At 49.3% G+C, this 16,532-nt stretch overlaps 5 protein-coding genes across 5 annotated transcripts; 2 read left to right on the forward strand and 3 right to left on the reverse strand.

Annotated features, from left to right (window-relative positions):
- Positions 1–1,005: 1,005 nt before the first annotated feature.
- Positions 1,006–4,955, reverse strand: Pmar_PMAR017129 (hypothetical protein; the record flags this gene model as incomplete). The annotated part of the gene is made up of 4 exons (XM_002767507.1): positions 1,006–1,074; positions 1,189–1,593; positions 1,704–3,794; positions 3,849–4,955. The coding sequence occupies 4 exons, from the start codon at positions 4,953–4,955 to the stop codon at positions 1,006–1,008; spliced, it is 3,672 nt and encodes a 1,223-aa protein (XP_002767553.1).
- A 226-nt stretch (positions 4,956–5,181) lies between these two features.
- Positions 5,182–7,086, reverse strand: Pmar_PMAR017130 (phosphatidylserine synthase, putative). Its single transcript, XM_002767508.1, has 11 exons — positions 6,828–7,086; positions 6,683–6,781; positions 6,479–6,630; positions 6,307–6,424; positions 6,161–6,261; positions 6,012–6,114; positions 5,876–5,959; positions 5,704–5,813; positions 5,500–5,651; positions 5,317–5,432; positions 5,182–5,243 (listed from the first exon to the last, which is right to left on the reverse strand). Exons 1-10 carry the CDS (start codon positions 7,061–7,063, stop codon positions 5,322–5,324), a joined length of 1,266 nt encoding a protein of 421 aa, XP_002767554.1. The 5' UTR covers positions 7,064–7,086; the 3' UTR covers positions 5,182–5,243; positions 5,317–5,321.
- An 888-nt stretch (positions 7,087–7,974) lies between these two features.
- On the reverse strand, positions 7,975–9,144 carry Pmar_PMAR017131 (3-oxo-5-alpha-steroid 4-dehydrogenase, putative). The gene is made up of 7 exons (XM_002767509.1): positions 9,082–9,144; positions 8,916–9,015; positions 8,710–8,865; positions 8,589–8,666; positions 8,338–8,545; positions 8,193–8,283; positions 7,975–8,145 (listed from the first exon to the last, which is right to left on the reverse strand). Exons 1-7 carry the CDS (start codon positions 9,121–9,123, stop codon positions 8,026–8,028), a joined length of 795 nt encoding a protein of 264 aa, XP_002767555.1. The 5' UTR covers positions 9,124–9,144; the 3' UTR covers positions 7,975–8,025.
- A 2,661-nt stretch (positions 9,145–11,805) lies between these two features.
- Pmar_PMAR017132 (hypothetical protein) lies at positions 11,806–15,369 on the forward strand. The gene is made up of 20 exons (XM_002767510.1): positions 11,806–12,004; positions 12,054–12,123; positions 12,171–12,309; positions 12,355–12,659; positions 12,709–12,853; positions 12,906–13,051; positions 13,109–13,220; positions 13,263–13,363; positions 13,439–13,550; positions 13,598–13,728; positions 13,770–13,932; positions 13,983–14,063; positions 14,115–14,221; positions 14,268–14,337; positions 14,390–14,490; positions 14,539–14,620; positions 14,679–14,785; positions 14,840–14,929; positions 14,983–15,078; positions 15,140–15,369. The coding sequence occupies exons 1-20, from the start codon at positions 11,808–11,810 to the stop codon at positions 15,197–15,199; spliced, it is 2,415 nt and encodes an 804-aa protein (XP_002767556.1). The 5' UTR covers positions 11,806–11,807; the 3' UTR covers positions 15,200–15,369.
- Positions 15,370–15,442: 73 nt separating this feature from the next.
- Positions 15,443–16,281, forward strand: Pmar_PMAR017133 (conserved hypothetical protein). Its single transcript, XM_002767511.1, has 4 exons — positions 15,443–15,660; positions 15,709–15,850; positions 15,900–16,066; positions 16,113–16,281. Exons 1-4 carry the CDS (start codon positions 15,469–15,471, stop codon positions 16,248–16,250), a joined length of 639 nt encoding a protein of 212 aa, XP_002767557.1. The 5' UTR covers positions 15,443–15,468; the 3' UTR covers positions 16,251–16,281.
- Positions 16,282–16,532: the final 251 nt, after the last annotated feature.

The following is a 16,532-nucleotide window of genomic DNA, read 5'->3' on the forward strand; positions in this document are numbered from 1 at the left end:
CTTGTTGCGTTGTCACTTCATCATCGTACATCTCTGTGATTTTCGGCTGTTGGGAGATCGCTTCCCTACACCTCCTGGAGGTGTATAGTCCATTGCTGACTAACGGATGTGATCTTTCTTTGAGTTATCACTGCATCGGTGTCGGAATAGTCCTTGTACAAGTCGTGTATGCGGAATTTCATTATAACTTACACGCACAATTAGCGAGGTGTCGAGTTTTCGGCAAGTTCAAGGTCATAGGGAACACCATGGTCATTTGGTACTAGAAATAGCTACATAGCGAATATAATTATTCGAAGCGATGGGTGTTGCCACCTAAAGGCCGAAATATGATTTATATTGTACTGGAGAGTCCCTTCTTGCGCTTTACTCGGAGTAAACTGATAAGAACGACATCGACTTCTGAGGCACTGTGTCAATGTCGGGTACACCAATCCACATAAGGGGAGATAGTGTGAACGTTCTCAATGCATGGAATGCATGCGTGATGACAACAAATAATTCGACTTTTCACGATATACAGAAAACCTAAGTCCGCATCTGGGCGCAGGGAAAGGGTCAGCATCAGCCCAACGGAAACGCGGTCCCCAGAGCAAAGCAAGAGTCAATTCAAGTAGAGAGTTATCGATGCAGTACTCGTTGGAGAACGTCTCGTATTCACTGAAGATTTCCACAAGTCGCAACCGAGTCGTTGGTATATTTCCATTAAAACGGAGGTAGTTCGTGTATTCATTCTTGGAGGCTGCAGATTATGAAATCGGGTTTGAAGATTACGTGTGGCTTCAAAAAAGGTCTTCCGAAAGGTTCATTTTTCTCAACGGCATTCTAACCTCTTCGAAGACGTAGCAGGTGAGGGATGGAGCGAACAACGCAACAACCTAGATAGGAAAAATTATAATTTGGCAGTCGTGATGGTGGCGCAATGTTACTGAAAATGAAAGTCAGCGCCGAATCGTATCGAGGTATAGTGGTGTTTATAGTATGAATAATTATAAATATTTACACTCAGAAGGCAGCGGAGTAGGCATCACTCCTCAGAGACGATCCGATCATCTCCAGAGCAAAGGTTGGTATCTACGAAAAGGTATGGACAGAATTCAACGGGGCATTCACGTTACCTATGCTAAGGTTGACTGGACCTTTCTTTTGACCGGAGCCTTGTTGACTATCTCCTTCTCCACTGCTCACCAACACTGTGGACTTCCTATCTTCTCCACTGCTGCTGTCATTGGCGGCCGCCTCGACGTTAGTGTCGTCATCAAATCCAACCATCTCAATCTCACCATCGAATTGGGACACCCCAGAGCTGCTGTGACACGACATTGAGCCGCTGTTCGTAGGAACGCTGAGCTTATCACTGTTAACGGTGGCAGCATCCGAACCCTTGCACAGAGGCAGCGGCGGTCTAGGAGGGCCGGCCCACAACATGTTCACATGACGACGACCAGTACGCCTATCATCCCAATCAGTGAAGATATCGTATACAGACTCGACACTGGCGATATCGACTAGAGCATCTCCTAAGGCATCGAAGTCCTGTACTCCGGTAGGTAGCTCATGCCACACTCGCTCGTAAAGGCCACTATACAGTACCTACAGTCACAGCCTTATCCACAGCATACTATAATACAGCCCCTCCAGGACAACGGAACTGCGCCAATGTCGGGGATCATTCCTCTACAGTCCCCCCCCCCGTATACTACCTCAGCAGCGAATAGCATGGGTTTATCCGTCTCAGCGCATCTAAGAAGGAATCGTACATTAGCCTCCATCACGTTGACCATATCGATCGCAGGCACAAGCCTGAGCTCATCATAGTCCCCAACTTCGTCATGATCAACAGCCTCATGACTATTCTTCATCTTCTCATCCTCCTCGACCACATCAGCCTTACCAACAGCGACAGTATCAGCACGTGGCCGTCCCTTTACCAGGGCGCTAGGCTGACTTGACACAGAATCGTCATTAGAGCACCCCGCCTCCTCCCCACTCGAAGTTGCATTATCACTTCCCACATCAGAACTGTCGCATTGTCGTTGATTGGGTGATGAGCCCGTCCCTTCAGGACCAGGCGAGCAGGAAGCGGTATCCCGTGCCGCCGACACTGACAACCGCATAGGAGGGGGCGCCTGAGCACTTCTATCTTCCACTGGAGTGTCATCTCGCCGAGACACCTCCGAAGGCTCTGGTCCGCCCTTAGGGGTTACAAGATACCCAAACACCTGCCGTACTGGACCAGGATTAGTGAGGCTCTTCGAACGATGCTGAGCATGGCGATTCTGAGATGACCTCCGCAGCCTCTCGCGTCGTCTGGCTCTATCATACTCCGCGACCACATATTGGGGATACGTATAGTATACCCAGATTTTCTTCAGCCTATCGAAGTCGAGTGACTTAAGATAGCGCACATGCTTTGGGGTGAAGGGAACGTCCAGGAGTAGAGGATTCTGATGCCAGATAGCAAAGTTATCGAGATACTCCTGAGTCATGTCATCCCTGGGCAGTGGACGGTCAGCCAAGGCACATCCAAGGTCGAACAAGGCAATCCTACCCAGCTTATCCCGCATCATATTGTCCTCATGAGCATCCGTATCTCTCAGGGCCATGATGATGAGTGATGCATCTCGCGCCACCTCAGGATCGATATCTCGACAATCAACGTGGGAGGTGGACGGGTGTTTGGCGACGAAGTCCTGAATAACCCCTTCGAACGTGTTCCAACTAGCCACACACGCCTTGGGACAATAGGCTTTTAGATACCGCACTTCCTTCATCGCGTTACTGGCAACGGCATTCCTAACGGCTTGAGTGAACTTGGGGACGTTAGGTCTCTGACTGAGCTCTTGCTTAGGGTTACGGAAGATGAACTGCGGGTCATCCACGTTCCTCCCAAGGAACAATACTCCACCATGCAACGTTCTCACATCACTCTCGCCATGCTTGAACGCTATCCTAGTGAGGTCGTTGAACTGTTGTAAGCGCTTGTTCATACTAGTCTGCAGTAGGACATCTTGCCACTCCGGTAAGTACATTATATCATGCCTAATATCAAGGAACCTTCCCATCTCATAGGGTTGATCAACCAAATCGGTTGATAGCAAACCCGAATCCGCCAGGTCCTCCTCGTCCTCATACACCTCCTCGTCTTCACTCATCTCGTCGTCATCAGCATCATCCACACCAGAGCCAGGAGACATACTCTCACCATCCGGGGCCACTACCTTGAAGACCTGCATCCAACCTGCGATGAACCGATACACCACTGCCCCTAGGCCCATGAGACCCAGCAAGAAGACCAGTACTATGTAATTGTGCTGATACTTGACGGCTATGAATTCCCTAAGGGAGGTGTTACGGGCAACATGATTGAGGTGATGAGCCTTCTCTAGATGTGTCGAGGTCTCCCCTGGTCCAGGTAAACTCAGGGGCCTAATCTTGCCAGCATCGTTGTATCCATACCCTTCCTGTAGCCTTCCAAAGCCCCCTGGGGCCCCTCGAGGACCATTATCATCATCATCACCACCCAGACCACCAAAGAACAGCTTATTAGGACCATTCAACTTGATAAAAATCGATGCCATCTCGTCAAGCGTGACCCCACCTTCCAATGCTAACTGTAACGGCTCAGGACTCCTCCGGCGGTCCTTATACATGTGATAGGGCTCCCCATCCATGCTGCTGGACCCCATACTCCTATCCTCATAGGTAAAGGGTGGATACAGCTGTGGTCGGCCATCATAAGCATGAGGCATGTTAACATAGGAGGGCACTGGTAACTTGTCATAGCCCGGAAACTGAACACAACATGACAAGTAACAAACCGCCCTTGTAGATGCCCTTACTACTACCTCGTGGCACCAAGGGCCAGCATGTGCTACCGGCACCATGGCCAGCTTAGCTGGAGTATCCTGAGGGCTAACCACGGCAAAGACAGATACCACTGGTGAGTCGAATGCTAAAGTGATGATGGGCAGCTTGTCAACTCCTCCATGTTCGTGGACAGCGGGGCATCGGCTACTGTCGAATATCTCCTTATAGACGCTTGTTTGGTTATCGAGTATTCCAATTACACTAGTAAGAGCTCGAGCACGAGCGTTGACCTCAGTACCAGGGAAAAGGTGCTCATGGGTGACTGGTGGGAACTCAACAAAGCTGGCTCCCCATACCTCATCCGAGTCCTCAGCAGCCAGGGAATGCAGGGCCCATTCTTGCCGAGCAAACACCAGTTTATGCTCCTTCATATAATGACCAGTAGGACCGCTAGGGAGATGCCATTGAACTCGAGATGATGAGAAATCGATCGTGATGCCTCCTTGGACCTTACTACCCGTAACGTACATACCCGGGAAGGCCGGACTGTGGAATGGTGCAACGCCAACCATATCTTCTAATAGGGTCGGTAAGTGAGTGAAGACCCTTTGGGAGGGCGACTTGGGGTGGGGCGTGATAATGTATACACTACCATCCAGAGCTGGGACAATCCTAGGGATCCGAGTGGGATCTTCCCGAGCAAGATGGGAGGCCAGATCGCCACTCCCCAGCTCCTTAGCCACAGTCTCGTTGAAGCGAGCATTGACCGTGGGAGAGCTGGCCTGATAGGTCCACAGCTTCGTCCCACACCCATCGTAGGCAATAAGGCGGCCGTCCACAAGTGATACTACAAAGTCTGTGGTGTCTTTGAAAAGGTCCATCATCTCTTGAGACTCGATGGGGTTGGGCAACGACGACGACCCCGACTGTGATGATGACGAAGAGGAGGAGGAGGATGCCGTTGTCGATGATGATGATGATGCTGTACTAGAGTCTCCATCATGAACGACCGTTATGATATCAGGAACCTTGCAAGTGCCATCAGCAGCTTTTACAAGACCCTGGGCTTGGCAGTAACCGCTACCATCATCATTATCATCTTCATCTAACAGCTCAGTCTCCCCCATGTCGTTACCCAAGGCCATATCCTGAGCTGCGACTAGGGACCAATCGTACAAGAGTAGCAGGACCAATAGTAGCAGCAACAAGAGCCTACGATGGGGAACCAGGGCATGCCCACGCCCTTGGTGCCTACGAGACATGGAAAGCGGCCAGTGAATACATTCACTAACCATGAGCCCTCATGTATGATACAACACAACCCCTCATGACTGGTCACAAGTGTCTATAGTCAGCAATAGATGGAAACAGACGCCCACAGGAGTGTATGATGGTTATCGGCTACTTCTTATCAGGACTATCATCAGACCATACTGAGGTGGGAGGTGAGGTAGAAAGGATAGGCAGCGGTGATAACAATAGGAGCCTCGCTCGATGAGAACTCACCAGCTTTAAACGACAGTGACAGCAGCCAACCATTCAAGTAAGCCCGCCTCCACAGGGCACTGAGACTTAGACAAGGGAATGGTAAGAATCCAAATCATTTCAGGCATGAATGGTATCTGCAGAAACTTGCAACACGAATACCTTCAGTGCAAGAAACAACTTCAACTAGTTCCCCTGTTTGACCGATGCGTTCTCCCCATTATGTAAAGAATCACTCTTCTTCTCAGTTCTTCGTGATTCTCCAATTCGCAACTGTATGACCCGAGCAATAGCGATTGTCCATATCACAATCCACCATTTACGGATATTACTAGGCATCGACTCGTGGAATACACCTGGTGCCATGAACATCTCGGGAGCCCAACTGATGCTCGGAGGTCGACCCACCTCTGCCATACTTGATGCAGAGACCGAGCTCCAAACACTGAGTGATCGTACCGACGACGAGGTATAACGGGAATGTACTCAATTTACCATTCAGCAGCTTGATAAGCTCCCTGAGAATAATAACAATAATAATCGCGGAAATGTCTGGGATACCGAGTATGGACACGCGTACGTTGTGCAAGGCGGGGCGAAGAAGGCCCAGAAGAATGTCCTGCACACGAGGATCCAATGTGACGTTGGCATCCACAATTCGAATCTGAAGCGGTATGGGAGTCATTGCCTAAGGTCAGCCCAGAATAATCATCTACTTTATAAAGAATAGCGTAGTATCGAGCAGCTCAACGAAGATGGTCATGAAGAGGAACACAAGGAGCTTCCGATGATCGGACCACCACCCTCCCCGGGGAAATCCTATCAAGATGGATGACATAAGACGTTTTACATTACCTCTCATTACCCCAATCGTAATCTTCCAGTCCCAGTTTGCGGATAACAGTCATGCCTAACCAGATGCCCAAAGCGTTGCATCCCAAAACGTCTAAGAGCACCGAATCCCACCTGACCAAGTGAACGTGAGATGTACTACGGCGACGGGCGTACTACCAACATTCATAAAAATTAGGTAACAAATGTCTAAAGGAAATCTCGATGAACTCGAAGAGAATGGATAAATACCACACCAATGCTGCATCCCTAATTATGATAGTCTTCCACATCCAGCCTGACACACACCATCTCGCGATCATCACCAAAGTTTCGGGACCCCCATTACTACCAAGTAAGTGACAGGCTATGAATATATCAATCCTGTCGAGAAAGTTATGTAAATGTTTAGGATTTTTGGTATCCCACAACTCGCAATTATCCGCATAGTTCTTTTCAGGCAGCGGCTTACCCAAGCTCGGGTCCAACCATCCAAGAAATTGGCTGAACATTATCGATAACAGCATCAGCGATAATAGAACATTACTCCTATTACATTGCTTCCTCCCTATCATAGTTGAGCAGTAAATACATCAGGAAAAATGAGTAACACAACGCGATGCCCAGCATCACTCTCCATGCTGCTTTGAAGGGCCTGAGGGGAGACTGTACGGCCTTGCCAACATGCTGATGTATTCTACTTAGTGAAAACGCCATGGTCGGGTAAATAGGCGACACTGAGTGAGACCACTATCACAGCTCCACTGATCATCTCTGCTTTCCGCATCACATCTCCGTCAACATCACCGAGAGACGCTACCAAGTTGATCCCCTGTTGTAGTACTGTTTGCGCCGCTCCGCCAACATCATCCAACGCATGAGGATACGACCTGCTCTCGCCGTTCAATGCAGCGGCAGCAGTAGGGAGAATCATCATTCACAGTAAAGGCGGCCCTAGCGAGTGCAAAAACAATACCAGTAAACCCGAATGATTACTCTCGAGCAGTGACGGTGACGAGATACGCGCTCGCCCACCTTGGGAGCACAATGAAACGCACAGGCTGACCAGCAACTTCTCCGCGCAAACTCAATCTAGGCATTGCGCCCTGCATATAGTTGAACCCAAGAGTTGTGAAGGAGTGGGTTGTTAAAGGTTATAAAACAATTGATTCAACACACGAAGCTTATATTGGTGATGCTACCATACTGTGTCTATCTCAAAACTATCATCCTCGACATTTCCCCTCACCCTTCCATCATAGACATGCATCGTTGTAGTAGGTGTAGTGACAGAAGGCCGTCAAGACGCCAGGTTCACATAGTGCAACGAAAATTGGATATAATGAACATCGTGCCTCATCCTGATTAAGTCCATGCAACGACTTATTTCGAAGTCTTTGCACTTTTTTCCAAGTTTTGAAAGGTGGATACTCCAAATACGTGTACATGGAAAAATGCACTTTGATCGGTCCCAGCCCTGAAAAGTGAGATCCGCCCTTCACTGGGAGGAGTGCAACACACACGAAGGTGACATATATGGAGGCTACCACGATAAGAGAACACATGAACATGTCTAACATAAACGATGATGATGATGCATAGCTGATGGTCATCACTTGAAAGCAAAAAAACCAAAAGCTTAGGAACAGTGACTCTAAGCGAGTGATTGATGAGAGTCTTCAGTTGACCAATCTCAATCGCAGAACTTCCTGGAACCGTATTTGCCGAATATGCATTAACCGTAGGATCCATTCTGAACTCCACAAAGAGATCGCGTCGAGGGGGTATCTCTCCAGTGAGTAGTAACTTGGTAAGAAACTGCTTCTAACGCAAACGCAATCTCCAATCCCAACAAAGACCGTACGATTAAGAAAATGAGATTACTGCTAGTCTTGACGATCACAGGAGGAAGGGGACGATCGCCTTTCGATGGAGTTTCTTGTAATCATCGAATTTCCCTTCATACCATTTATGCTGCTCAAGGGCTCTTGGAAAGAGGTTGGCGAAGGTGCAGAAAGCCTGACATCAACAAGATTAACTATAAAGCATGACTCAACGGTAACTACGAAAGTAACAGGCGCCAATCCCCAACCGCTGGTCATGGCGTAACCAAGCCATTCAATCATCTCACCGAGATAGTTCGGGCACGATACGAACCTGATATAGTGAACTATGGGATATGATCGCGAAACTCAGTGAACATGGATTCACCTGAACATGCCTCCATAGGGGATAAAGTATCGTTGCTGCTCATCCCCTGCTCCTCTCCTCAGGTGCCGTAGTATATAGTCAGACTGGAGATTGACTAGTAAACCGATCGCATAGAGTGATGTTCCAACGACGAGCTGCACTGTGCTGATCTGTGATGGGTTGAGCATGCAACGAATCCAGATTGACTGTAAGCAGCTGTTCGTACAGCCTGAAGACCAGTGCGAGTTACTCGATCGAAGTGGATGGCTTACAGAATGCAAATGCGGATAGTACTATGCTGATCGGAGTCTTTCGATGGCTCTGCATTAGCATTGGATATATAATTGACCCTGAACGCGTTAGTGAGGTTGCCTGGCTAGTGCACATCATTACGTTGAAAGTAGTGCAGAATCAGCATGCTGAGCAAAGCGATCTGGAGAGAGTGTAGATCGGACCATTCAGAAATAAGGCATAAAAAGGGGAGGAGCAGGGATGGAAGCTCTTGGAAGAACCATCCAATCCTGGGATCTATCTTGAAACTGTACGAACCTGACGCCAGAGTGGTATGTCCGGAGGGAAAATCCGAGACCTCAACTCACCATAGCCAGATTCGATCATTTTACCGTAGGCGGCGGTGACACCAAAGAAACCGACGAAAAGTACAGCAGCAAATCCTACAATGAGTGCATATGAAACCACCTGACAAATAGTGTTAGAAGATCTGGTATTGATTAACGGCTAGTAAAGAATAGAACCGTTACTCACCCTTGTGGCTTGTATGATCCACGGAGTGCACATGTCTGACATTATTAATAATAGTACCGAGCTGTCCAAGTAGATAGGGACTTCGAAAAGTGAGGTAACGAGAGTATTGAGTGTTAACCTCGCGGATGTTTCGTGCGATGTTTACTCTAGCTCTCCCTAGGGCGCGCGCGATATGGAAAAAAGCATGATCGATTTCCAAGTTGTCATCCGCGATGACAAAAAAGAAGTCCTCTCAAAGTCTACAACTTTAAGGTTCCTTTAGGAGGAAATCATTGAAGTGAGCCCTGTGTAGAGACTGTGCTCCGAGAGCTCGGAAATGGCAGTCGAGCCTTCCCGGCTGTAGGGCGCGGACGTATTGTGGAGCACTTATCAGTTGAGCATAGACGTCCACAACGCAACAGTGAATTTCGGTAAGTATGGCAATGGTGAATCGATGAGAATAGTCTATACGTTCGACGGGCGTGGCGGCCTCCGAGAGTGTCTCGTCGAACGAGATCGTCGTGAGCAGTGGCGTGCTAGAATCTCCTTTCTGTGCTCCGGATACCGTGACCACGGTATAGCAGCATAGGAGTAAGGGGCAACTGCGAGCTGACATCAAAACCGAATCTGGTACCACGCGGAGCGACGCTCAAGCTCAGGCTTACTTTACTTCGGGGAGGACCGATCTTGTGGTCACTCTTACGTAGTATACCAACATCTGAGTCCTCTGGTACTATATACGGCACTGTGAGAGGATCAGGTTCACAAGTGTACCTAGAGGTGGGCTTGAGCGTTCAATGCGATCAGCTTTTACGTACACTGCCGCCCGAGCAGTATCAACCCCAGAATCTGCCCACGACGGTCGCGCATTCACTAGGGGCTTTTCGATGCTAAAACAATCATCCCATCGTCTCTCAGCTGTAGTCATACCAGGGAAACCTGTGGAGGGAGCTCACACTCAGGAATAGGAGATCGTGCTTACCAGGGTAAGCCTCTCCAGCACCTAGCGAGCTGAGGTCAGGAAAACTCTTTGAATGCACTACACCATGCAGACAGTAAGCGGCTTGTCTCGAAGCATTGAAATGTGGCGAGCGTTGACCCTATGAAAATATCGGGGGAATCTTGATGTCCACATCTCACTTTCTTGAATACACTCTTGCCGTGACCACCTGCTGCTTCCCAGAAGGGGTCTTCATAACTAGATGATGATGGTTGTTCCTAAGTCGTTACTGCCCAAACGAGACCAAGTCAATAGCAACTCACATTGGCATGTGCAGCATGTCTATTCTCCAATCTTATGAGCTCTTGTAAATTCCTACCGCCACCATACCACCAACCACTTGAATGTGGATGGTTTGTTGTCCCAGTGAACATTTATAGCTTTCGTGGGAGTGGCTACTAAGTCGGACACGTAGTAGGTTACTCTCAGCTGGGACTAGTCACTCCAACAATCTCCCAAGATTGAGACTCAATAATGACCTTCCCGCGCACTATTGCTTAACACAACTCCTATCATTCATTGGAGACAGTAAAGGCATCCTACTCTGAGCAGCATAACTCCAACTACTGGGGTAGCCTTATAACGCTGGTAGGACCCACAGTGGTCGAGCCATCACTGCACGTGGCCGTGAGAATATGAGTCGAAGTAGGGGCCACTGAACTACGGTAATTGACGTAAATATTGGTACACACTCTCAGCGTCAATGATTGGACCACGCAAAACAGGACTTGCCGGTAGAGCGAGAGACTGCGCCATCGCCAAGCTTGTAAGATCTCTACCGTGCTTGGTGAGACGGGAAATCCATGTTTTCTCTACTTCTCCTTAAGGTCGGACTCCCTTGCTTTCCGATTTGCCTTATACTGAGCTCGGCCTGCCATTTTAGGCTTACCCTAACGAGCGACCCTGAGCTAATCCATCGGGAAGGGACTAACCCTGTCTGACTTGAGATTGGAATCATAGTTTGACCCTAGCCAGCAGTGTGCCATAGACCTCGTCCCATACGATTATATCATCCCAGCGGTCCAAATAGACTCGCAGCTCCACCGATACAGCGAGCACTGACAGTGTGATAGTTAGTAAGCTGCTCAATACCAATAGATGGTTCCTCTACTAGATAACTGGGATGACAGAACCTGCCAAAAATGAGGTAATACGATGTTAGACTAGTGATGTCCTCGTTGACCTGGTCATACCGAGAGCCTATTGTAAGGATGTGGTTTGGCTACCACAAGGTCTATGAGAGTATGTCTGCTGCCACGCCTACTTCCCCTCATTGCAGCCTCCTCTCAACCTCAATATACATGGTTAATCGCGGCCTATTGATACCATGACCGAGCAGCATCTGTAAGGTATCTCTGCCCAGAAAACTCTTAGGTGGCTCTGCAGTGTCCCCCCGCACTTCCTAGAGGATGCTCTCCCAAGCCTGCTACGTATACTATTAGTGGCGAGCTCTACCCCAGTATCAGTCAATTACTCGTCGATTATAGGCCTATACCAGCTGTGTCATCCCTATGAGACGGACACAGCACTATGGAATCGGGCGGCTGGAGAGGATTTTACGGCGAGCGCTAAGTCATACTGCGCAGTAAAAGAATTTCTGCCGTTCGAGCGGAGCGAAACTGCCTACTGCGAGCCTTTACATCCTCTAGGATGAGTACCTTACATTTGCATCACAGCTAGGTGTCATACCATCCCTTTCCGAACTCGTCTCTTAACTTCTAAAATGAGTAGTAGCTGTTGTTTTTTAATGTCCGCGGCTACGGTAGTTTCAGGATCTGTTGCTGGTGGTGGGAACCGGTCAATACCAGCACGAGTAGTAGTCAGTGAGCAAGAGCGTCATAATGCAGAGGATCTCGCCTTCGACCTAAGGCAGATGGTCCGAAACGGTCATATTAACGAACCACAGTGCAAGGACCTCAAAGAGCAGTGTGAGCTTGAGTTTAGGTAGGCCTTTAGACATTCATTCCGATATCAACTATTGCCTTCTTCTTAGTCGTTGGGAGTCGTTGGCGCAGCAGGCAGCTAACAGGGAGGACTTTGAAGAGTTCGAGCGGCTCACAGAGGTAGAATGTGGACTAGCATCACCCTACAGCGCTGGACCTGTTATTAGATTGCCCACAAACTGGGGGATGCCCTAAGGGTCTATGATGATGCCAGCAGAGGCGACGCTGGTGACGATAGCACTCGACTAGACAGAGGCCTCAGTCTTGGTGGCCAGTCTGCAGTAGCCCCTCTAGCTGCCTCTCCAGGTGGTATAGTAGGCTGAAGGTATGTGGTGATAGTGGACAGTGTAGGTACATTCCGAGATACGAATCGAAACGACGCCCCGCTGACCTCACCGGTGGCCGATGCTGACCAACCGCCTCCTCCGTCGGGCAATGCTGAGAAGAAGTCTCGAAAGAAGAAGAAGAAGCATCAGCGAAAGCAGAGCGTCGAATCATTCGAGGACTTTGGTGGTTCAGCCCGTGGGGGCCCTCAGCAGCCCGAACCGACCTTCCCAACATTTGAAGGGGCTGATGCTTGGGGGACTGTGTTCCCCGACCCAGCTCCGGTAGTGGCACCTTCTCCTGTCAACGACCCGAATGCTGCTGTGCTACCGGTAGTAGGGGGGGCCTCGATGGGTTGACAGAATGGGTACTCCTTTGTAGGGCAGCGGAGTGGGGGTAGGGCCTTTGCCTGAGCCTGAGCCGGCCAAGGATGAGGCTGCGGAGAAGGTAAAGGCTTTGGAGGAGGAGAACAATGATCTGCATGAACAAGTGGAGACTCTAAGCAGGCAGCTCACTGTGGCCCAAAGTAGTAGAGGCAATGCAGTAGATGGGGCTGTTGGTAGTAGTAATGATGTTAGGTGGGATGGCGATGCTACAGGAACAGTTAACTGCAGCTCAGAAGACCATCACACAGCAGGAGCATGAGCATGCTCAATTAGTCGACAGACTAGGCAAGAGTGTTCAAATAATCACCAAGCTGAGGCCTATGCAGGGCAAGGCTGAGGTAAGTGGGTGTAGGGTCTACACGGAGGAGGAGGAGGAGGAGAGGATGGGTGTATAGGTGCTGGAAGAGAGGCTGAAGGCGGCTAATGAGGAGAGTAGTAGCCAGCAAGCACAGTTGACTCAGAAGGATAAGGTTATTAAGACCTTGGAGGCCCAGTTAGAGTCTAAGAGTAAGTAAACGTACTTAGAGGGTCATGAGATTGAAGTGGTAGGTAAACTGTTGACGGAGACGAGGCAGAAGCTATTTAGTGAGAGAGACAGGGTGTTGGCTATGAACCAGGAGATTGCTAGTCTAAGGGTGGCGAATGATGAGGTACTTGTAGTAGAAACAGCAGCAGCAGTGGTGGTGGTGGTGGTGGTGGTGTTGATAGAGATGAAAGCGTTGTAGGTGCAGCAAGAGGCTGATCAGCTAGCAGCTAGGGCTGGTGTTCGAGAGAAGCAACTACAGCGTATGCGGTATATAGTGGATGCCTCAGGCCTGGTGGAGGAGGACTCTAGTGGTAGGTGCCTGCCTCCTGCAGTTAGGGGTATGTAGGGTTGGATTTAGGAGCTCCACCAACGACTGGTATACTATCTCAAATAGGGAATACTGCGCCTGATCTGCGGACTAGTAGTGGGATGATGACGATGCGGGGTATGCCGTACAGTCAGGCCTCGTTGAGTCAGAGGCAACATATGGTAATGATGATGCTAAACTGTTATGGTCATGGTCCGTGTAGTTGGCTGGCACTATGAATAGCATACCTGATACCACTCCAAATGGAACTTTGGACTATGCCACTCCTAGCAGAGACTCCCTTACGCGGATACAGTCTCAGGCTACAGTGGCTGATATGAAGGACCCATTGTTCTTCCGACAGACCAACGATATTGATTGGGGAAGTAATTTAATTTCGTGGCGAGTGACGCTGATGATTCCTGTCACTCGTCAGGAACGGAAGTCCACGCCTTAGCTCAGCCTATCAGCGATCAGTACCGACTTATGCTCCAATGTGGAAGTGGGGAGTATTCAGGTCGGCTGTCCCTCTCGTTGGAGGCTTGTAGCCACACGCTGTGCTGGTCAGGATGCGTTTTTGAAGATAATGCTGTTAGTTTGAGAATGCACTGCTCTGTGCAAGGCCTTGGTATTGATCTCAAGTTCGAGCTATTTAATAAGGGGGCCTCGCCATTGGTATAAGTGTGAGAGTTTTGGTATGAGCATATCTCTCTGTGTGCAGGTACAAGCGAATCTGATAGCTGAGCCTAGGAAGGTTTCGGCCCTTGACTTCGCCATAGAACCTGTCCCTAGTAATGGTAGCGAATGGACGTTGCTGTTGTTAGTTTGCTGGTGATATCTTAGGTCGGAGCCCAGTGGTGATGGGTGGATCGAAACGTGAGTTCACCGGCCGACTATTGGTTAGGTCGCCATATGAGTTCCCTCCTGTTATGTGCATCAACTACGTGAGAATAGTGTCATTGACAGTAGCTGTGGTGGAGGTCCCTCCCCAGGTACTGTCTGATGGTAGTCCTATCAACAACTACATCCGCATCCCTCTGCCCATTGTGAAGGTGGCTAGACCAGCAAGTCCCAGTATGTTGTTGTTACATGGAGCCAAGGCTAGATATTTTTGCATCGCTCCGCTTATCAGGTTCAACAGTATTTTTCGAGCATTGGCGTAGCGAGAAGTTCAGTCTTTGCGAAGTTACCTCGAGAATTAGTCTCAGGAATGAGTTCACTCAAGCGGGTGGACTGGCGGTAAGGCGTGTTTAATACGCTAGCTTGTTTCTCTGTATTAACCCCATGTTTTAGACACTGGCCAACGCGCTCGAATTCGGTGGCAATATGGCGCGCTTGGCCGGCCTTGACTCAACAGCAAGGTCTGTTGTAGTTGTGGGAGTGGTGAGTGAAGTTGTTGTTGTAGTAGTAGATGGTGTGATCTTGGTGCTTATCAGATACCATTTGAGACGCCTGTAGAGGTAATGATCCGAGTGGAACTAAGTGCACGGCATCCTGGGGAGGCTAGGGTGGAGGTTAGGACACCTAATATGGTGAGCTGTTGCTATTGGGGGTTGGGGTACACATGATCATCATCATCATGGTGGTGATCAGATACTAAGTAGAGCAGTCCGCAATGCTATTGGTGAGGTCCTATCTACTTGGACAGCGTGAAGGGTTGATAGTAGTAGTATTGGAATTGGGTCTTTAAAAGGAGTGAGAGACAAGGTGTTAAATTGTTGTTGTATTATCATATTTATCATAAGCATCCTACGGCGATAATGGGAATGTAAGCATATGCGAAGTTGACTACTTCTACTACTACCATCATCCCCACTGATAGGGTTGCCACCTAACATTCACTTTCCACCCCAATACTCTGTCTTGGTTCTGTAATTTCATGGCGCGTGACGGAGGTCGTCGGTTCAGCGTAGTTTAAAATAATGTCCAGCGGAATTCCAAGCAACGAAGGGACGGAGCTGAAGACAGTGTCAATGTCGGAGCCCTCGACTGCTGCTCCTGGTACCCCCAGTGGGCTGGACAGTGGCCCTATGGATGGGGTTAGGGAACCTAGGAACAAGTTGGAGGAATTAAAGATGTACATCATGCCCATCGTGGCTCGCTACGGTCATTTGGTAGTGATGGACTCACCGAGGTCGAGTAGAGCGCAGTGTGGTAGGCAGGTACGGTTGGTCCGCCCCTGGAGAGAGTTTGTGCAGTTGAGTAAGCCGACGAAAGAAGGGGAAGTACAGAAGCGTATCACTGGGAACATTCAGTACTTCCAGGCTAACTATGCTATATGTGTCTTGGCCATATTGTTTGTTGGTGAGACCGGCGAGCGGTCGTTGTCGTTGTGGGAGTGAGTTATGAATAGGTATACTGACAACTCCCTCGTGCCTGGTCCTGATGTTGGTTCTGGCTGGGGTGTGGTTTGTTTTTCTGGGTAAAAACGAAGACCCTAACTGGAAGCCTAAGATCAACGGAATGGAGTTGTCCAAGACACAGCGCACCTTTGCCCTTCTCGCTGTAACATTTCTGTTGGTAGGTGTCTACCGTCTCCTTCTATCGGTCATCGCTTTTCTCACAGGTCCTCATCTTTGCTGGTGGGCTGATTATGTCAGTACTGGGGATATCCGCTGCCTTGACGGTAGTCCATGCTGCCTTCAATTCGGGCACGCAGTTTGAGGCTCTGGACGAGGCAGATCAAGCCTTGGATCAGATCTGAGCAGCGATGGTGAAGGGTATTTTTGATCTCATCGTAGTTGTTGTTGTGTTGTCACTGCATGGGAGGGCCTTGTCGTAGTATTACTGAGAGTAACGCAAGATGCAACCGATCTCGAGTGCATTAGGAGAGGGGGAAGGACAAGGTGCTTTGGTGACTAGAAAACCCGGTGGGTGGATATCGAAGCGGAAATGTGTAGCTTATTGAGCCTTGGTGTAGATAAGAAGGCTTCCTCACCGGTGATAGGGGCCAATCGATCATCGTCTGGGGCGGGTAGGAGGGGGG

Source organism: Perkinsus marinus, assembly GCF_000006405.1.
Source record: "Perkinsus marinus ATCC 50983 genomic scaffold scf_1104296970664, whole genome shotgun sequence".
Lineage (NCBI taxonomy): Eukaryota > Perkinsozoa > Perkinsida > Perkinsidae > Perkinsus > Perkinsus marinus.